The 22,658-nt window shown below is 45.1% G+C and overlaps 1 protein-coding gene across 1 annotated transcript in view; it reads right to left on the reverse strand.

Moving 5' to 3' along the window:
- The window catches only part of LOC141127760 (uncharacterized), a 32,998-nt gene extending 10,719 nt beyond the window's left edge, over positions 1-22,279 (reverse strand). The window contains exons 1-2 of the mRNA XM_073614519.1: positions 22,009-22,279; positions 4,097-4,357 (exon numbers count right to left, since the gene is read on the reverse strand). Of these exons, the coding sequence (XP_073470620.1) occupies positions 4,097-4,357; positions 22,009-22,279 (532 nt within the window). The remainder of the gene's footprint in view (positions 1-4,096; positions 4,358-22,008) is intronic.
- Between the last annotated feature and the right edge of the window lie 379 nt (positions 22,280-22,658).

The raw sequence follows: 22,658 nt of genomic DNA on the forward strand, positions 1-22,658 counted from the left end.
AGTGCTCACTGGAGCGCCAGGCTGGGAAAGGTTGGGGGCTGAGAGCCAGAGCCAGCTATCAGGCAGCTGGGTGGATCCCGACTATATGGTCAGAATCCAGAGCCTGAAGTGGCCTGCTATTAGCCAACTCTGGGTCACAGGAGGGCAACACAGTAAGTGCATCCCTGTGACCCAGAAGAAAAGCTTTGGTCATACTTCTCTTAAGAGCAAACCTTCAGTCGTTTTTTCATCTTTCCATCCATTAAATCTTCTGCTCTTGTTGTCGTTTTAACTTTGGATGGCAAAACATTTTTCTGCCAGTAAATCCCTTATACAGCCCACTTCCTGTTTGTCTGGATATTAGCCTAGGCTTATGATATCATGCACAGCTCTCTCTCTGGTGGGAATTAGCCAGGAAGGGAGGGGGGTGAGTCATAGGAGGGCCAACGAGAGCTGCAGACCTGGAGGTGTGCCTCTGTGTAAATCTAGGAAGTGAACAAGGAGCAGCTTCAGCTCCCCAAAGTTAAAGTGGATGCAGCCAGACTCAGCGGAGGGAAAATTCTGCAGCATATTTGCCAAGCACAGACTCACAGAATATATAAAATGATATGCAAAGTGGTTGGAGGGAAGCTTCAGAATGGCAAAGATGTTTTTATTACAGATTATGCGAGCAGACTGCAGTTCCTCTAAGCAAGCAAAAAGATAAATATATAGAAAAAAGTCACTGCACAACAATTCTGTAACTTCCCCAAGGCCCCTTTCATACTGGGGTGGGGGCGGCGGTAAAGCACTGCTATTGTTAGCGGCGCTTTACCGTCAGTATTCGGCCGCTAGCGGGGCAGTTTTACCCCCCGCTAGTGGCCGAGAAAGGGTTAAAAATCACTGCAGAGGCACTTTGCCAGCAGTATAGCCGCGGTGTCCCATTGATTTCAATGGGCAGGAGCAGTATACACACTGCTCCTTCACTGCTCCAAAGATGCTGCTAGCAGGACTTTTTTTTTTTTTTTTTTTTTTTTTTAACGTCCAGCTAGTGCACCGCATCTGTGCGGGTTTCTGAAAGAAGTTTGAAGTCTTTGCAAATTTATTAAAAGCTTAAAAAATCCCATGTACATAAAAGTATCACAGCCTTTGCCATGACACTCAAAATTGAGGTCAGGTACATCCTGTTTCCACTGATCATCCTTGAGATGTTTCTACATCTTGATTGGAGTCCACCTGTGGTAAATTCAGTTGATTGGACATGATTTGGAAAGGCACACACCTGTCTATATAAGGTCAGAGAACAAAGCAAGCCATAAAGTCCAAGGAATTGTCTGTAGACCTCAGAGACAGGATTGTATGGAGGCACAGATCGGGGGAAGGGTACAGAAAAAAGGTCTGCATTGAAGGTCCCAATGAGCACAGTGGCCTCCATCATTCATAAATGGAAGAAGTTTGGAACCACCAGGACACTTCTAGAGCAGGCCGTCCGGCCAAACTGAGTGATCGGGGGAGAAGGGACTTAGTCAGGGAGGTGACCAAGAACTCGATGGTCACTCTGGCAGAGCTCCAGCATTTCTCCATGGAGAGAGGAGAACCTTCCAGAAGAACCACCATCTCTGCAGCACTCCACCAATCAGGCATGTGTGGTAGAGTGGCCACTCCTCAGTAAAAAGGCACATGTCAGCCCGCCTGGAGTTTGCCAAAAGGTACCTGAAGGACTCCGACCATTAGAAACAAAATTCTCTGGTCTGATGAAACAAAGATTGAACTCTTTGGCCTGAATGGCAAAGGTCGTATCTGGAGGAAACCAGGCACCGCTCATCACCTGGCCAATACCATCCCTACAGTGAAGCATGGTGCCGGCAGAATCATGCTGTGGGGATGTTTTTCAGCAGCAGGAACTGGGAGACTAGTCAGGATGGAGGGAAAGATGAATAGTGTGATGTACCTACACCTAATCATCCACCTGAGAATGGTGAAATTGTAGCACCAAGTTTGAAAGTTTTAACACTGTATAAGTGAATACGTTTCAAAACACAGCTCCAATTTCCAGATATTTTAATGTACAAAATAAATATTATTTATGGTACACATAAGTGTAAAGCCTATAGCAAGTAAGAGGCATAGGTTTTTATTGGGCTACAAAGTAGAGGACCAAAAAACAGGCTGACCGTGTCTTACCTGTCTTTATCCCCTAATCCTTATATAGGGTCCAAGCTTCGTCCATCACAGTGGGCATACCCCTGAAGGGGTCTTCAGGGTCTGAGTTCCATAGGGATGAACCACAGCCCTGGACCTATTTAGCAACCTGTGGCTAACTACATGTGCTGTGCCAAAGTAGGATCCAGTGCCCAAAACATTACAGTTGTCTCCATGACAAGTTTTTTTGAAAAATTCAAAGTAAAATAATAAAATTAGTGAAGTTCGGGGTGAAATGTCCATAATGGGGAAGAGGTCTACCACCTGAGGATACTAGCAAAAAGCTGAGGACAGAGTGGGGTAGAGGTTATAGGAGGGTAGGAAACCCAGGGGGTGTGTCCTCAAAAACATTGCCAATGTCCAATCACCTGAGTGTACCAGCCTATAACCCAGTGTCCAAGAATATCAAGTCTGTGATTAAGGGCTCGTTTACACTTACTTCAAAATGTGGCATTGGACATGCTTTTTTTTTTTAAAGTGCTCTGAATGCCAAACAAAGCCCCTGTCACTAAATAAAATGGTCACCTTACAGTCCTGGTCACACGTTGCGTTTGCTTCAAAATTTTATACCCCATGTCACTTTCTTCACGTTTCAAAGCTTCTCCAATGCCTCCATAGAAGAAGTCTACGACAATGCTCGCTAACAGCGCCTGCAGCTTTTGAGAGGCTTTTAGTCAGTGTTAGCTTTTTTTTTTTTGTTTGTTTTGGAGGTATTGCAGGTATGAGAAATCCCAGGATGCACTGGGAAACAGGCAAGGGAACTGGAAAATCATCATCAGCAGTCACTTCCAGTTCATGTGAATATATTCTGGGAGGTGTCTGGTGCAGACGTCACATCTGTGTGCGGTGAGGAGCAGCAGGAAGGAGAGTTGGGCCCGGACCAGAGCGAAGCAACTAGCAGACGGCTCACATGGTTTGCAACAGAGGATTATCAAAGCTGGGGGATTGGAGTAGCAATGTCACACACAGTGCGCAGCATGGGAGCAATATAGTGAAAGGTGGGAGGGGACCAGAGAGAGGAGGATGAGCAAACCAGAGCTGGGGGTTAGCTACTGAACTGGGGGTTCTACTGGGCCCCTTGAAAGCAAACAAAAAAGAAGAACTCAAAACACACACACAATTTGCCAAGATAAAAAAAAAAAAAAAAAAAAAACGCATGTTGAAAGCAGTGGGTGTGTTAAAGTTGAAGCAAGTGTACATGAGCCCTCAGGCTCGGTTCACATAGGGGCGACTTGTCAGGCGACCTAGTCGCCTGACAAGTCGCCTCCCGTTCTGTGCTACGGAACCGTTCTAATAGGAGCGACGCAAGTCGCTCCGACTTAGAAAAAGGTTCCTGTACTACTTTGGGGGCGACTTGGGGCGACTTGCATAGACTTCTATACAGAAGTCGTTTTGCAAGTCGCCTCAGAAGTCGTTTGCAGGTCGCCTCGCTGAGGCGACCTGCAAGTCGTGCCGCCCCTGTGTGAACCGGCACTTAGTGTAAGATTAGGACATATACAATGTATCAGTTTGTATTCCTGGTGGTCATGTGAAGTCAAATCTTTTAGGAGAGCAGAGAAGACAACAACATGATACAATGAGGTTTATTTACTAAAGGCAAATCCACTTTGCACTACAAGTGCAGTTGCTGTAGATCTGAGTTGAAGATCTAAAATGAGGGGGAAGCTCTGCTGATTTTATCATCCAATCACCTGCAAGCTAAAATGCTGTTTTTTAGTTATCTTGCATGTGCCCCTCAGATCTACAGCCACTGCACTTCCAAGTGCATTTGCCTTTAGTAGGTAACCCCCAATGCTATAAAATATACACACACACATACACACACACACATACACATACATACATACATACATACATATATATATATATATATATATATATATATATGCACACACACACACACACATACAGCTACCTCAGTAATTGCCCCTCTCACCTCTATTCTCCCGCCAGTATTTCCACGTTTCATTGCTGACCAAGATTGTGATCCCAACCCTCAATCTCTGCTTCGTGTTGTTTCTATGCACACTGGGGATCATCTTATTGCCCTCCTTCAGCTGGTATCCATGGGGAACCTCCCCGTCCACCTCCCAGGTCGTAGCGTTACCTTCCACAGACAAGAGGACATTCACAGCCATCTCCTCACCCAGCCGGCTGATGTTACAGGTGATGTTGGAGAGGACAGCCAGATCTGAATCTATCAGGAGAAAAGTCACCATCAGTCATAGGTCACAACACAGAGCCCAGAAACATGAAATAAGAGTGTGAGCTCTTCTACATACACGGATTAGTCACATGATCAGCATAAAGCAGAAACAGGGCACAAAACAAGCGTGACACTACAGTGCCTTGAAAAAAGTGATCTCACCCCCTGAAATTGTCCACATGTTATGTTACAACCAAAAACGTAAATGTGTTTTATTGGGATTTTATGTGATAGACCAACACAAAGTGGCAGACAAATGATTTTCAAATTTTTATACAAATAAATGTGAAAAAAATGTGGCGTGCATTTGTATTCAGCCCCCTTTATTCTGATACCCCTAACCAAAATCTAGTGGAACCAATTGCCTTCAGAAGTCACCTAGTTAGTTAATAGAGTCCCCCTGTGTGTAATTTCATCTCAATATAAATACAGGTGTTCTGTGAAGCCCTCAGGGGTTTGTTAGTAGAACCTTAGTGAACAAACAGCATCATGAAGGCCAAGGAACACACCAGACGGGTCAGGGATAAAGTTGTGGAGAAGTTTAAAGCAGGGTTAGGTTATAAAAAAAAAAAATCTCCCAAGCTTTGAACATCTCACGGAGCTCTGTTCAATCCATCATCTGAAAATAGAAAGAGTATGGCACAACTGCCAACCTACCAAGACATGGCCGTCCACCTAAACTGACCGGCCGGGCAAGGAGAGCATTCATCAGAGAAGAGCCAAGAGGTCCATGGTAACTCCATGGAGGAGCTGCAGAGATCCACAGCTCAGGTGGGAGAATCTGTCCACAGGACAACTATTAGTCGTGTTCTCCACAAATCTGCCCTTTATGGAAGAGTGACAAGAAGAAAGACATTGGTGAAAGAAAGCCAGAAGGCAGTGTCAACTGCCTGCGAGTTATGTGCATCGCATCAGTGTGAACCGAGCCTAAACCTTTTTCTGATACTTGTTGCTTAAAAGTTAAAATCAATATTTTTTTGCTAGAATATTACTTGGAACCCCCAAACATATATAATTTTTTTTAGCAGAGACCCTAGAGAATAAAATGGCGGTTGTTGCAATATTTTATATGTCACACAGTACTTGCACAGCAGTCTTTCAAATGCAATTTTTTTTGAAAAAAAAAAATAGGGTTTTTAAAAACAGCTTACCTGTAAAATCCTTTTCTTGGAGTACATCATAGGACATGTAGCCAAGCAATATAAGTAATATACTCTCACCCCATAAAACAGAGGGGCGGGAGCTCTGTGTCCTATGATGTACACCAAGAAAAGGATTTTACAGGTAAGCTGTTTTAAAAATCCTATTTTCTTTATCATACATCATAGGACACAGAGCCACAAGTAATTACTTGGTGGGATGTCCCATAGCAATGCCACTTGAGGGGAGGGAGACACAACCCGTAGGGCACCCCCAGACCTTGAGGAATTATATCGCTGCTTGCAGCACACTGCGCCCAAAGGCAATATCCTCATTCCATCTTACATCTACTTGATAAAATTTTGTAAATGTATGCACTGAAGACAAAGTCGCGGCCTTGCAGATCTGAGACACGGAGGCCTGGTGACGCACTGCCCAAGAAGCACCAACCGCTCTGATAGAGTGCGCCTTAACTTGAAAAGGGGGAATCTTTCCCTTTAAATCATAAGTTTGAATTATAACCTGCCGAATCCACTTAGCCACAGTGGATCTTGACGCTGCCTGTCCTTTCTTAGGACCCTCTGGCAGAATAAATAAGACATCAGTCTTACGAATCTGAGCAGTTTTCTTTAAATATATCTTCACTGCTCTCACCACATCAAGACAACGTAGTAACTTTTCTTCTTTGGAACATGGTTTTGGAAAAAACGATGGCAGGACAATATCTTCATTCAGATGAAAGCCTGAAACCACTTTTGGCAAAAAGCCTGGACGAGGGCGTAACACCACTCTGTCCTCATGAATAACCAAATATGGCTCTTTACAGGAAACAGCAGTCAATTCTGAAACCCTCCTTGCTGAGGATATAGCAACCAAGAATATCAGCTTCCTAGTCAGAAGGACTCAGGGAACATGCTGTAATGGTTCGATTGTCAGTTTTTGTAACACTGACAAAACTAAATTCAAGTCCCAAGGGCTTAAGGGTGATTTAACTGGCGGATTAATCCGCATCACTCCTCGCATGAAACCCCGGACTAAAGAATGCGTAGCAAGTGGTCTTTGAAATAAAATTGATAAGGCTGAGACTTGGCCCTTAATAGTACTCAGGGCCAATTTCATCTCTACACCTACTTGTAGAAAGGCAAGAATTCTGCCTCTAATACATCGCAGAGGGTGCCAACCCTTGGATTCACACCAGGAAACATAAGCTTTCCAAACTCTATAATATATACCTCTAGAAGCTGGCTTCCTAGCATTAAAGTAGAAATAACTGCCCTCGAAAGCCCACGTCTTCAGAATGTGGGTCTCAATAGCCAGGCCGTTAAATTTAGCATACGTAAAGTAGGATGGAATATAGGCCCCTGTGAGAGCAGGTCTGGCCTTAGTGGAAGTGACCACAAATCCCCCACTGCCATCTTTACAACCTCTGCATACCATGACCTTCTGGGCCATGCTGGTGCTGCCAGAATTACCGGTTTTCTTTCAAGCTTGATCCTGCAAAGAAGTCAAGGCAGCAACTGAATAGGGGGAAATGCATAGATCAGTAAAAGCCGATCCCACAGCATCATCAACGCATCTGTTCTGCATGCGAATGGATCCCTTGTTGTGGACACAAAGTTGACTAACTTTGTTGCACTGGATGATAGAAGATCTACATCCGGAGTCCCCCATCCTTGACAAACAGCCCGAAACATATCGGGGTGAATAGACCATTCCCCTAGGAATAATCTGCTGGCGGCACATGTAGTGCGCGTGCCAATTCTCTATTCCCGGAATAAAGACTGCCGATGGGCACGGAATATTTCTTTCTGCCCAAGTTAGAATATGGTTCACTTCTCTCTGCACTGAGAGATTATTGGTGCCCCTTTTGGTGATTGATATAGGCCACAGCCGTGGCATTGACGGATTGGATCCGGTCAGGACAATCCCTTAACCTGGAAGTCCAGGCTTTTAGAGCCAGACGCACTGCCCGAATCTCTAGGATGTTGATGGGCAAGGCTCTTTCAGTTCTTGAACACTGTCCTTGGACAGTTGTCTTCTCTGTCATTACCACTTTCCAGAAAAGTGGTTTGAAGTATTTACCCTTAAGGACATTCTTTAGTAACCACCGATTGAGACTTTGGGACACCCTTGGGGACAGCCGCATTGGCAAGTCCAAAGCTTGGATAGTTTTGTTCCAAGAAAATAGAATACGGTTTTGCAACAGTCTCAAATGGAACTGGGCAAAGGGAACTGCTTCGAATGAAGCCATCATCTTTTCTAACAACCTCATGCAAAGGTGAATGGAGGGACCTCCTTTTGACCTGACCATCCACACCAACTCTTTTATAGAGTGGTCTTTTTTTTTTTCCTTCTGGGCAAGAAGCCCCTTTTTCTGGGCTGTATCTATGATCAGACCCAAATACTGCAGCCCTTTTTTAGCGATTTTAATGGAGACTTTACTAGGTTGAGAATGCAACCCAGACCTTTCCAGGTAACTGGTTTTAATGCATACACCTTACTCCGAACAGCGATTGGTCTATTAGCAATAGATCGTCTAGGTATGCCAAGACTGTTTAAGCCCTGTGCCCCTGACTTGGCTACAGGTGGGGCTAGCATCTTTGTGAACACTCGAGGTGCTGTAGCTGGCCCGAAGAGCAAGGCTATAAACTGAAATGCTGCTATTCTACTTCGAACCGCATAAACCTTTGGTGAGCAGGAAGTATATGGACATGCAGATATGCATCCTTGATGCCGATAGGCGCCAGAAGTTTTCCTCCTTGCAGGATAGAAACTACTGACTTGATCGACTCCATAGAAAGGAGCGGATCTTCAGGAACTGATTTAGAATCTTTTAGATCTAGAATGGATCTCTTAAATTTCTGCGTGGCTCTGTACATGTACAGGAAACGCATGAAAAAAGGCAGTGAAGGTTCCAAGGTACCTAAGAAAAAAACAGAACTATCAGCTGACTCTACTAGAGGTAGCTTGAAAGAGTCGCAAACCATCTCTGTAAGAGGTTTGTACCAGCAATTTCTCAGATTGCGAGGCTGAAAAAAGTTCAACTCTAGTTGTCTCCTCCGCAGAGGAGTACTCGGTTTGCCTTTCTTCCCGATTACCTGAGGGTAATCCTTCATTCTCTACCCACTGTTCCCTTGATAAGGGATCTCAGGTGGGGGAGGGGATCTAACACGCTTCCCATCCTTGGATTGCGGATGCGATTAAAGTTGCTAATTTTCCTTCTAGGCCCTGCAGGGCGGAGGAAAAACGCATCTTCAATCATTTATACAGGGGCTGAATATTTTCTCCTCTTAGGCTCAGTTTCCACTATTGCAACCCCACAGTTGCGCGATTTTACTGTGATCCTTTGCCGCCGAGAATACGTCGGGGTGCGATTTTGATGCGACAGGAAACAATGCCTGTGTATTCTAGAGATTTATGGACCTCAAGTCGCATCAAAGTGGTACCAAAGTAGTGCAGGGACTACCTTGAAGTCGCACAGATCACAGTATTTCTTGGAAATCATGCCCTAGAGTTTGACGGTGGGGGCAGTCACCACTGCCTAGAGGCAGCTGCCCCTGCGCAGGGGAAGGAATCTGTTTAAGTGACTTGTCCAAGGTCACAAGGAGCCAACGTGAGGATGAGGTCCCACGTCTTTCAGGAAGCCTCCCATGGCTACGCTGGCCGTCAGAGTAGTTAACCTGTGAGGAGTGGCTCCTTCACTAGTGAACGCCGACATGTGGATCTGAACCCATGTCTGTCAGGAAGTCTCCCATGGCTGCACTGGCCGTCAGAGTACTTAACCTGTGAGCTGTTGTGGCTTCACTTTAAATAAAAAAGGACATTTATACCTTCTACTGAACAAAAGAGCTTTACTGCTAGAAATCATTTGGATGTATTTCACCAAACCTTGCCCAATGAAAAGGGAAACTAGTCAGACACCCTTTTTTGCAAGATGCTTCGGCTGACCAACCCTTTTAACCACAGGGTCCTAAGCATGTGTTTTAGAACAAGCGCAAGGCGAGACGCCTGGTGGATAGGGTCTTTTATGGCATCTATGGCGAAACATAGCGCCATTGGTAGGAGGATTTTAACAAAAAAAATTCCAACTCCTTATCTGTTGGATGCTTAACCAATTATGCATCTTTATTGACACTGGAAATCGCAGCGTCTACTGCTGGTATTTCCAACCCTTGTGAATTTTTCCTCCATGATAGAGAACTAAGAAACTCTTTGGAGGGAAAAAAAATGCTTATCCAGATGATTTCATTCAGCATAAATAAGCGCTGTAAAAGGGTTTTTTTTTTTTTTTAAACCAAAGAAGGGACCTGGACTTTCAGCTTACTCAGTTAGGAGTAGTATAAAAAAGTGGAATGAACCATCTCTGTAAGAGTTTGTACCATCAATCTGTCAGATTGTGAGGTTGCATAAGTTTCATCAACTGTTGTTTCCTCCGCAGAGGAAAATTTGGCTTGTTTTTCCCCGTGATCACCTGAGGATAACACCTCACCCTGTGCCCACTGTTCCCTTGGAAAAAGGGGTTTGAGGTGGGGGAGGGGATCTAGCATGCTTCCTATCCTCTTGGATGGAGAATGCGATTAAAGCCGCTAATCTTCCTTTTAAGCCCTACAGGGCAGAGGAGAATGCATCTTCAGTCACATACACAGGGGCTGAAGTGTGAGAGGCAGTTGCACCACCAATTGCTTCCAATGACTCACCCTGGCTTGCCATGTCAGGTATCTCCGGAGAGGATGACAGTGTGGAGGCATGACTGGAGTTCCCAGCGCCTGGGGGTGGAATCCTTGGTACCTTTGTGGTACACTGGAAATCAAATGTGCTAAGCACAACAGCAGAGGCACTTTAACAAATTATGGTATTTGCTGAACAATAGTTTTAGCAAAAGAACACAAAGTCACCATAAGGATCAACCTTTGATGCTGAGTACCATAATATTTCCTGTGCTGGAAATGCCTGTTTACACACCTTTACATGCCCAGCGCTCCTGTGTCTTAGTGTGACAGACTTCTGTCTTCAGCATATGAACTGAGAGCGTCTGTGTTAAACCTTAGGTGAGAACCTGATTACACATAAGTGTCAGCTGTTACCGCACCTCTCCAGGAGGAGAGGGGAGGGGGAGGGGAATTTTTATTAGCAGTGTTTGTTAAGCTCTTAGTTTTAACCACCTCAATACTGGGCACTTTCACCCCCTTCCTTCCCAGACCAATTTTCAGCTTTCAGTGCTCTCTCACTTTGAATGACAATTACTCAGTCATGCTACACTGTACCCAAATGAAATTTTTATCATTTTGTTCACACAAATAGAGCTTTCTTTTGGTGGTTTTTATTCACCACTTCATTTTTTATTTTTTGTGATATAAGCGAAAAAAGAGCAAATATTTTGAAAAAAAACCCAAAATTTTCTACTTTCTAGTTTAAAAGAAACCAAAAAAATTAAATTTTGTCGAAAATTTAGACAAAAATGTATTCTACCACATGTCTTTGGTAAAAAAATCCTGATAATTGTATGATCATTGGTTTGTGTGAAAGTTATAGAGTCTACAAGCCATGCTATGCATTATTGAAAATGTATCAATCCTAATGCACTGATGGCCTAATGCACTGATCTCATTTCTTGAGGTCCTAAAATGTCAGGACAGTACAATAACCCCCCAAAAGACCCCTTTTTGGAAAGAAGACAGTCTGAGGTATTTAGTAAGAGGCATAGTGAATTTTTTGAAGTTGAAATTTTTTCCCCACAATGCTTTGGAAAATTAAGAAATATAGATTTTTTTTTTTTCCTTCACTAAATTGTCATATTTACAAGTTATTTACACACAGTGCAGGTATAATTGCAATTACACCCCAAAATACATTCTGCTATTTGTCCTGAGTATGGCGATACCCCATTTGTGAGACTTTTCCACAGCCTGGCCACATACAGAGGCCCAACATCCATATAGCACCATCAGGCGTTCTAAAGGCATAAATTACACATTTAATTTCCTGAGTACCTATCACATTTTTGAAGGCCCTGGAGCACCAGGACAATGGAATTACCCACAAAATGACCCCATTTTGGAAAGAAAACAACCCAATGTATATTCTATGAGGCATAATGAGTCTTTTGAACATGTCATTTCTTTCCACAAGTTTTTGGAAAATGTGGAAAGAAAATGAAAACCTATTTTTTTTCTCACAAAGTTGTCAATTTAGAAGATCTTTCTTACACATAGCCAAAATGACACCCCAAAATACATTCTGCTACTCGTCCTGAGTATGGCGATACCCCATGTGTGAGACTTTTCCACTACCTGGCCACATACAGAGGCCCAACATGCAAGTAGCACCTCCAGGCTTCTAACACATAGCATGTACACACCAAGAATTACATCCCAAAATACATTCTGCTGAGCAAAAGGTAAAAAAAAAAAAAAGCTCACCTGTTTTAGCAGGCAGGAATACCGTTCCAGAGCAGCCAAAGCATTTGTCCAGACAGCCAAAGGAAATGTCCAGGAATTGTCCAGGCAGCAGACAGATATGGAAAAGTATGAACATGGTTCAGTACAGTCCAAGGTTTAGCAGGCAGTCCAGGTAACAGGCATGGCCAGTCCAGGTGGCAGGCAAAGGCATGGCAAGGTCATGTGGCAGGCAAAGGCATGGCAAGGTCATGTGGCAGCAGGCAGCACTTTGTATCGGCCCTTGGTCAGGTAAAACCTGAGGACAGGGGTACAGGCTTCTTCCCACCCAAATCTCTACGAAGCCTCCGAGTCTCCAGACCCTAATCCAAGAAAACTAAAAACCCGGAGAAAATGTTTTCTCCACTCGGAAAACCTTTTCTGGAGCCCCTCACATATGTGAGACCCCTGTGCTGTACAGTGGCAGGGCAAATGATCAGTTCAGGAGGCATAGTCGTTAACAGTCCGGGTCATTCACAGAAATGGCAGATAGTGGAAAAAAATCATCTTCACTGTACTAATAGTGTAGTGAAGTGTGATAGCTCCGATAGCACGTTCCAATACAGAGCCCTGGCTCGGAGGGACATTGGGGACAGTAGTATCGGGTGTCACGGCGAATTCCTCTACTTGCACATACACAACTTTTTTTTGGGGTTTGCGACCTGTTTGGGTAAGAGGGAGGATTTCGGGAAAGTGCCTTTCATGGAGTCTGGCTAACGCATCGGAGCGAATTAGTTGAGGGGCTTGGCCTTGGGGATAGAGAAGGGCTGTGAAAACTTCTTCTTGGAATTTTAGATAGGGTAGGGAACTTTGGGTGCACTTAGAAAAAATGATATAGGAATTAAATAAGGCAAGTTGCATCAAATAAATGGCGACTTTCTTGTACCAAAATAGTGATCTCCTGGTGGCCAAGTAGAGCTGCATCATCTGGTCGTTCATAGCCACCCCCCCATGTATAGGTTGTACTCATGCACACATTTTGGCTTCTGTATGGGGCCTCCTCTTCTCTGAAGTTCCACCAAGGTGTCGTCATGTATTGTTGAAAGGATGTAGACATCTCTTTTTTTTTATCTCTCCACTTCACCGCTAGTACTTCTTCAGTTCGCATACTGGCCATTTCACCCTGCTTCAATTTCTTGGCGACCAATCTTTGTGGGAAGCCTTTGCGGTTGGTCCGTGCTGTCCCACAGGCCACAGTGTTCTTTAGGTACAAATGGCGGAAAAGTGGGAGACTAGTGTAGAAATTGTCTAGGTAAAGGTGGTAACCTTTCCCAAGTAATGGTTGGATCAGCTGCCAGACAATTTTGCCACTTGTTCCCATGTAGGTAGGGCATCCAGGGCTGTTTAGCTGTCTGTCTTTTCCCTCATAAATGATAAAATCATATGTGTAACCCGTGGCCCTGTCACACACCTTATAAAATTTTACCCCACGTCTGGCTCTTTTACTGGGGAGGTATTGTTTTATTCCCAGTCTTCCGGTGAAGTGTACCAGGGATTCATCCACACACGTTTCTATCAGGGGTAAACATCTCCTTGAAGCTGGCGCAAAAAAAATTGATTAGGGGCCGAATTTTGAATAACTTATCGTAACTGGGATGATTTCGAGGGAGGCATTGGGCATTGTTATTGAAGTGTAAAAATCACATGATCATCTCATAACGGGTTCTGGGCATAAATGACGAATAGATCGGCATGTGGTGGATAGGTTGGGTAGACCAGTAAGAATGGAGTTCATTTTTTTGTCAGCCCCATGTTGAGGGTTAGGCCAAGGAAAATTTTAAAATTCTTCTACGGTGAGGGGTTTCCAAACAAAAGGACGGGCATATGAGGAACTGGGATTGTTGGCTATATGTTGGCTGGCATATAGATTACATTGCTCCACAATGTAGGTTAGGAGATCATTGGTAAAAAATAAATGAAAATAATAAAGTGGGGTTACATTCTCCGTCTGCATCTGAGGGCCTGGCTGGGCTGTGAAAAAGGGGTATTACAGGTTCTACTGATGTATCGGGCAGCCATGTTGGCTACAGTAGAACATCTGGGAGGCTAGTATGGGCACTGCCTCGTTGATGGGATCCGTTGCTAGCATCTGGCCTATCTTCTAGGAAGGTTGCAGAAGTGCTGGTGGATGCCTGCCTATCCCGGAGTGCTGCGCTGCTGGTGGATGCCTGCTGGTGGATGCCCTGGAGTGCTGCGCTACTGGTGGATGCCTGCATATCATCCTGGAGTGCTGGGCTGCTGGTGGATGCCTGCATATCATCCTGGAGTGCTGGGCTGCTGGTGGATGCCCTGGAGTGCTGCGCTGCTGGTGAATGCCTCCTCCTGCTCATTTCTCCTGATTCTCCTTGTTAGGATTGTATCTTCCTCTGTTTCCAACTCTGAGCCACTGCTTTCCACTGGCTCATAGTCGCTATCCGAGTCTGATGGAGAGAATTCCCCGCTACTCTTGTCCGAAATACTCTGGAGTATTTGGAGAGCCTCCTCTGCGCTGTAAGACCTTTTTGTCATGTTGGCGGGCAGATGTGTCAGATGGCAGGCGGCAGATGTGCCAGATGGTGGGCGGCTGTGTCAGATGGCAGGCGGCAGATGTGCCAGATGGTGGGCGGCTGTGTCAGATGGCAGGCGGCAGATGTGCCAGATGGTGGGCGGCTGTGCCAGATGTTGGCGGGCAGATGTGCCTGATCGTGGGCAGATGGTGGCTGGCAGATGTGCCTGATGATGGTGGGCGGCTGGTGTGTCAGCTGATGACGGGCTAATGTGTCAGCTGATGACGGTGTCAGATGGCGGGCGGCAGATGTGCCCGATGACTGGCGGGCAGATGTGCCCGATGGTAGGCGGGCAGATGTGCCCGCTGGTAGGCGGGCAGATGTTCACTGACAGGTGTTTTCACTGTTTGGGGACACTAGCTGGGTGATCAGTGGGTAAACAGCAGACAAACAGCTTTATTACTCACTGATCTCCTGGCTGCAGCACAGATCTCTCTTCCTCTCCTCACTGACAGACTGTGTGAGGAGAGGAAGAGATGAGAGCAGTTACTACGCTCTCTATTTACATTACATGACGACTGTGATTGGACACAGTCGTCATGTGATCAGGAGGGCCAATCACAGGGCCCTCCTGGGTGCTGTCTCTGGGAGACACAGGCAGATCGGGATCGCGCTGCTACGCGGGCACATGGCGGCGCGATCTCCTGTCATCTGCCACCCCCTCCCCCTTGTTTACTATACGATGGCTGTGATTACACACAGCCATCGTGCGGATCAGGAGGGCAAATCACATTGCCCTCCTGCCGCTCTGAGATGCGGCGTGTCCGAGTGACACGCGCGCATCGGGATCGCGCGGCTGCGCGCCCGCGTGATCCCGCTCCTTCTGAAGGACGTTCGGGAACGTCCAGTCAGAAGGAGGGAGCTCCCACCCGGCCGTATATGTGCAGTGGTCGGGTGGGAAGTGGTTAAAGGAAGACTTCACTTTATATATAAAAATGCAAATGTCTGCTTTGTATGTTCATAAACTACTGCTGTAACCCCTTTAGATCCCTCAGAAGAGGAACACCATCTGTTCAATTAAGAACTCCCCTCTGGCTGCAGGGACCACACCCGCTGCTATAGCCAGGCACAGAGCTGCTGAAAAAGCATTGTACTAGGTAAGTGTAATATACTCCCTCTAGAGGAGACATTTTAAAGGCATACAGTTACACAGAGAGAGAGAGAGAGAAAAAGGCATAGGTGGACTTTTTACAGTTCCTAGGCTTCTCCCGTTACCTTATCCTCGCTGCAGGATACTGCTGATTTAACAAACAGATCCAACCCTTACCCATCACGGCGTAGTTAAACCTTCAAAGACTGGGGCCCTTTTTAATAGGGGTTCCGCTCCTTTGGACCTGTATAGCACCCCTCAGGAACAACTTTAGGTAATATGAAAAACCAGAAAGATTCCTGGTTCCTAGGGTCCAGCTCTCAAAGAAGCTTACAGGCAAAACCTCGTTCTTCAATGCAAGGCCCAGGTACCATCCTATGGCCTCAGTGGCGAGGATGGATCCGGTTGTGGAGGTTTTTTAAATCCAGCATGGATCCCTCCCTGGAGCTCCCCAGAGCACATCTTCACTCGTGACCAACACCTTAGACACTGGCGAAAAAAAAACTGAGGACTCCTGGAAGGAGGAGGGGTTATATAGGGGAATCAACTTCCTGTATTGGTTATACCAGTGTCAACACCTTAAGGTAGGCCCACAACCCACCAAGTAATTACTTGAGGCTCTGTGTCCTATGATGTACGATAAAGAAAACAAAAAACACAAACTTCAATGAATAAAAAAAATAAAACAAACACTAAAGTTAGCCCAATCTTTTGGTATATTGTGAAAGATGTTACGCCGCAAGAATTGTGATCTTTATTCTAAGAAGAAAAAAAAAAAAAAAAAAATTGCGATTCTCATTTTAACCAGAATCGTGGAGCTCTAGTACCCAGTGTACAGTTTTCTTCAGTACCATGGTGTAAAGGGTATCTAATAGTTCCTCACATTCAACTAGGCTTTTTCTGTAATGTTAACCACTTACAGCCTGCCCGCCGTCGTTATAAGTCGGCTGTTAAGAGGAATACCATTGTTATGGCAGCAGCTAGCTAGGTGCCATAACACCAGTATCCTCTTCAGCAGTCCGCTTTCAGATATAACTGGTCTCTGTGGTGGATTCACCGCAAGATCACTTAACGGTGGCAGGAGAGGCCCCCGCTCCTGACACGCTTCGGTGGTCTCCGCCGGTAGCGGTGGAGATAATCACGTCCTCTCCCCTGTTTGGATGGCTGCCAAGTGAGGGAAAGATGGCCCCCACTTGGCTCCATAGCATTGGCTGCAGAAGCGACATCAAATGTCACTTCTGCCCAATGCTCTTAAAAAGGAGAAGTTTTTTTTTTTTTTCAAAATGACTTTTTGAATTTTTTTTTTTTATTGCATTTTAGTGTAAATATGAGATCTGAGGTCTTTTTTTGATGTTTACATTCCTTGTAATAGGAATAAAAAAGTGACCAACATTTTTTTTTTCTTAAAAAGGAACAGTGTCAAAATAAAAAGTAAAAAAAAAAAAAAATACATAAAGCACCCTGTCACGACGAGCTCGCGGGCAGAAGCAAAAACGCATACGCAAGTCGCACCTGCATATGAAAACGGTGTTCAAACCACACATGTGAGGTATCGCCACAATTGTCAGAGCGAGAGCAATAATTCTAGCACTAGACCTCCTCTAACTCAAAACTGGTAACCTGTAGAAAATGTTTAAACTTCGCCTATGGAGATTTAAGGATAAATGTTTGTCACCATTCCATGAGCGGGCGCAATTTTGAAGCGTGACATGTTGGGTATCAATTTACTCAGTGTAACATTATCTTTTACAATATAAAAAAACAATTGGGCTAACTTTACGGTAGTCTTATTTTTTCATTCAAAAAGTGTATTTTTTTCCCCCAAAAAAAGTGCGCTTGTAAGACCGCTATGCAAATACAGTGTGACAAAGTATTGCACAGACCGCATATATATCAATTGCAAAGACCTGCTGGGAGGTTAGTGTGGGAGGAAACACACAGGGAGAACATGTAATCTCCAGGCAGGTAGTGCCGTGGTTGGGATTCAACCCAATGACTAGTGATACCAGGCAGAGGCACTAACCATTAAAGCTCAACTCCAGGCAAAAAATAAAAATAAATTCTCGGGCAGTGGGGCCGTGCTAATGCTGCATAGGTTTAACTGCTCACTCTTTTTCTAAGGGAGAAGAGAGTGGAGATACATTTACCTGATCCCCAGATCCTTCCAGCACAAGACCAGTCTGGCACCCCTGCGCTCACGTGGTCTTGAATAATGGACTGTTCCTGATGTCATTCTGCCCAGAGCAGGCTCCATATAACAGGTGCAGTCCACTAATGGACGGGGGGGGGGGCTTGGGTCGAAGTGCCATTTTCCTGAGGATTAAAGGATTCAATGAATAAACTTTCTGCTCACCCCTAGGCACTGACCCATTTTGCCCATTGATGGTCTTTAACCACTTGCCAACCAGCTACATACTGGTACGTCACTGGGACTTCAAGTGGTTATACCGGGATGATGCCTGCAGCTGCAGGAATCACCCTGGTACCATTTTTTTAGAGCTGGCGGTCAGCCCTCTTGTAAAAGCAATCCTAACAGCTTTAGCCGCTGGATTGCTTTTACAAGCAGGAGGGGACATCCTTCCCACTGCCTTCTGCAGCTTGCTTGGGTTCTCCCATCTCCCATCCACCAGCTGGCCAGACCGTGAAAAGTGCTCTAGTACTTAATGTAAATCATCCAAGTGTAGAAGTCCACATAAATAGTCCATTAAAAGTTCAAAAAAGCCGGTATGTGTTCACTTCCATTAAAAAAGAGAAGAAAAAAGTGCAATTCAATCTACCGTATATACTCGAGTATAAGTCGTTCCGAGTATATAAGTCGAGACCCTAATTTACCACAAAAAAAATTTAAAAAAAAAAAATGGGAAAAACTTATTGACCCGAGTATAAAAGATGAGGGTGAGAAATGCACAGCTACTGTAAGTGGAAAAAGAGGGTCAACAAAACCCATCTGCAGCTGTATACCTCCCTGTGTCCTGTGCATATGTGTCCTGTGCATATGTGCATGCGTCATGTACCCGTGTCCTGTGTATGTGTCATGTGTATATGTACCCGTGTCATGTGTATGTGTCATGTGTATATGTACCTGTGTGCATGTGTCTGTGTGCATGTGTGTGCATCCTACCCCTGGCCTGTGCATGCCTCCGTGCGTCGCTCTGCACCGATCAGCGTGTAGTATTCGGCGGCCATTCACTGTTCAAAAGCCGCGCCTCCTCCTCGTCCACGATAGGCAGAAAACGCAATTTCCCAGCAGTCAGCCTATCACGGACATTCTCTCATCCTCATACCACGAACGAGGTTGAGAGAAAGTCCGCGATAGGCTGTCAGTGTACAGCCCATCACAGACGAGGAGGCGCGGCTTTTGAACAGGGAGAGCCGCTGCCGAGTGCTATGTAGCACATGCTGGCTGCCGTCTGCCTGCATGACACGCTGATCATGCAGACAGACGGCGGTGACTCGGGGCACTTTCAGCCCCAAAAAAAGGGGCTAAAAAATTCGACTTATACACGAGTATATACGGTAAGTATCCAACAGTGCAAATCCTCCACCACTATAATTTGCAGTAAAATAAAAATAAAGTGTATTTTACTCCCAAAAAATTATTTGAAAAAAATGCTGCGCAAATTCCATGCGACAAAAAAAAAAAAAAATAAATAAATAAATAAATAAAAACACGACCCACCAATTTTATTCTCTAGCAATTCTATACCCAAAAAATATAATCACATTTGAGGGTTCCAAGTAATTTTCAATACAGATTGTTACATGTGAACAAAAAAAGTGTCAGAAAAAGGCAGGCGGTCAAGTGGCCACTCTGCTACCCCTTCTACTCATCTAAGTAGGTTCTTTTCAATTGTAACGAGCGTTGGGAACATACTCAGCAATTCTACCCAAATGGGTACCCAGTTACCTTCGTCACCAGGTAACATGACAGGCAGATACTGATTGCCCGAGAACATTATGGAAGGTGTGAAAGTTTAATAAAACACACACCCTTTTCCAATTCCACAACCCATCCCATAGTGCCATGTATGGGGCAGTTGTTAATTGTTCAAGTTACATGGCTTAGCCCGGGTTCACACTGAGCTGCGGGAACGAAGCTGTGCGAGTTCAGATGAACTCACATGATTTCACTCCTGCATGTCAGTCCCAATTGCGGGTTTCTGCACAGATTTCAATGAAAATCGCACCCCAAAAATCGCAAAAAAGTAGTACAGAAACGACTTTTTAAAATCGGTGGGGCATCGCAAAGACAGCAGTGCCATTGCCGCCGATTTGACATGTCAAATCACACCAATGTGAACCAGGGCTCAAAGAGAAAGTAAACCCTGCATGGGGGGGGGGGGTATTTCACCTTCCCTGCAAAGTAAAGGTATAATGTGCTAGTATGCATTGAATACTAGCATATTATGCGACACTTACTTGCAAGCAAAGCCCACGGCGTCCCCACTGCAGCCCGCATCCATGTTCGCCCTCTTCCTTTCGGGGGCCGTGGACTTCAGCTATGTGACTGGCTAGAGCCGCAGGTCATGACACTCGCTCCTGCAGAAGATGGCACGGGCGGCCGCTCCTTCAGAGGGCATTGGTGCAGTAAACAGTACCTAGGAGGTAAGCCTTACCTATAGGTACAAGTACTGCAGGGAGGTTTACAACCTCTTGAGCCTGGGTTCACACCGATACGAATATACAGCGGGTGTGATATGTTTAGGAGCACACAGATTATGTAAAAAGCATAGTATTCCATGGCTTTGGTTCATATCCATGCATTGCAAACACAAAAAAGGGACCGGTCATGTTGGCTGCAATGCAAATTCCTATGGTGCAGTGCAAATTTTATCATCTATATAAGCTTCAATTGAACTTGCAATAAATTCGCAGCACACAGTTCACATCTCTGGCTCACTGTCTGCCTCCTGAAATTTTCGGTAAATTTGCACCTGTCCACCTCAACGCGCAAGTCAAATTCGCACCTCACAGGACAAAAACAAAAAACAAAATAAAAATTTTTGCAGTACATCCCATCGCAGTAATGTGAACCTGGGCTTAAGGTGTGAAATGTCAAAAATCAACAACAGGGAAGAGAAAGGTGGTAAATATATTATATATAGCGCTGGTAGATTTGCAATCTACCACGTTAGGTAAATTTAGTAACTTGTTCGTTAAATAAGTTAAGTTTGCCTCTGTTCCAGCTTGGCTGACGTGTAATGTTTCCGTGCTGACCGGTGGGTGTCGCTGTTATCACTGGTTAGTGTTGGAAAGGCAACGTGTCAAAGCGTATGGATGCTCCTCCCTCCCAGAGACAAGCTCAGTGGAGGTGGTCCTGCGAGTTGCATTCTGGGCGAGGGTATTTATGGGACAGACGCCATATTTTGGGGTTCATTTTACAGCCACCTGCTGGCCCTCCTGGCCGACAGGTATGCATTAGAGAGCCATCTTGTGGTCCTCCGTTCGAGGCCCACGTCGCTGCGGCACATGGGAGGGTCCAGAAGCTTGTCTGGGGCCTACCATATCGGCCGAGGAATGGTCCTGAGCTGTCTATCCAGAGTGAAGACGCTGGACAACCGAGGAGATCCCAGGGGAGGACCCATCATGGAAGGATCATGCAGAGTGCTGGTCTGGAGAGGGGCCTGGTGACTCGGTTGGAGGATGTATCCTAAAGTAATCCTACCGCATAGTACTGCCGGGTTGGCTTAAAGGTTCAGGCATTGTGACTGACATTCATCGCAGAAAAAAACAATACATCCTGTGGCAGAGGATCGTACGGGTTTGTTCCCAAACAAGTCTGTGGCAGAGACTTTTGTTCGTGCTACGTACTGGCTGCTAGGCAAGTCAGAGAGGCCTATCCAGGCGAGCAAGGAGTATGTCCCACGAGGGGAGCGCATTCTATTATAATATCCAAATTCTACCAGGACATTTGTCAAGAATCTTACACAAAGATATTTGAGTTTCTTCTGCAGTTTCCTTTCCGCCTCTTTCCTGCTATTTCCTTAGTAAATTGTTTAATAAAGCATTGAAAACGTACTCAAGTGTTGGTGCACGTGTGGTCCAGAGGTAAACTCAACAGAACCCTAGACCTAGTGCAACAAGGGAAGGAGTGCCCTTTTCATGCCCCTTTGAGGACAAGTTGTCCTCTTCCAGGCACAGTGTGTCCTCTTCCAGGCACAGTGAGGTACATTATACAATAAAGTTTTACATCTTCCAACATGATCGTGCACAAATGTCTTAACCTCTTCCATTCCACTCTGTCTTGCCTTGTAAGAGAACCGATTTTTATTAAAACACACAATTCTCCTGCCCAGTGGTGGCACTGCTAGAGACTGGGTGATAAAGGCCAGCACTCCAAAATACAGCAACAGGACACAGCATTACCAGTATGACACTATGATCATCTTCTATAGAAATCTGATTATTCCCCCCAGTAATTGCCCCTCTCACCTCCGATGTTCAGCTGGCAGTCCCAGATCTCCTCACTGACCGGGTTTGTGATCCTGACCCGGAATCTCCTCTCGGCGTCGTCTCTCTGCACACTGGGGATAATCAGCGTCCTATTGTCATCTATCAGCCGGAGAGGCTCCCCATTCTCCTCCAAAGTCACTGGGCCAGCAGAGTAGTAGACGCTCACAGTCATGTTCAGACCCTGCAAGCTGCTGCTAGTAAAGATGTTGAAGTTGAGAACCTGATCTGGAATTATCAGAACAGTCACCATCAGTCACATGTAGCAAAGGATAAAAATTGTGTGGTGCAGGGATAGCGATACCAAGGTACATAGACAGTCCAAAGAAAAAAAAAAAAAAAAAAAAATCTAACAAAGTCTATAATCCTATTGAGAACCACACTGCAGGCAGAGCTTGTTCTTGTAGAGTAGAAGCAATACTCCATGCTATACAAACAAAACAAAGACAGAACAGCGCCATCTGAGTGTAGTAATGCTAAAAACAGCATTTATTTGCGCTACAATGAGCAACTCACAGGAAGGTAAAGTATTTTTTTTTTTTTTTATTTAAAATCCGATTTTTTTTGGAATTTTTATCAAATTTATTTTAATAAAATGCTTTTGGAGTAAAAAAAACCTAAAGGATAATGCA

This window comes from Aquarana catesbeiana, linkage group LG02 (assembly GCF_042186555.1).
Source record: "Aquarana catesbeiana isolate 2022-GZ linkage group LG02, ASM4218655v1, whole genome shotgun sequence".
NCBI classification, from domain to species: domain Eukaryota; kingdom Metazoa; phylum Chordata; class Amphibia; order Anura; family Ranidae; genus Aquarana; species Aquarana catesbeiana.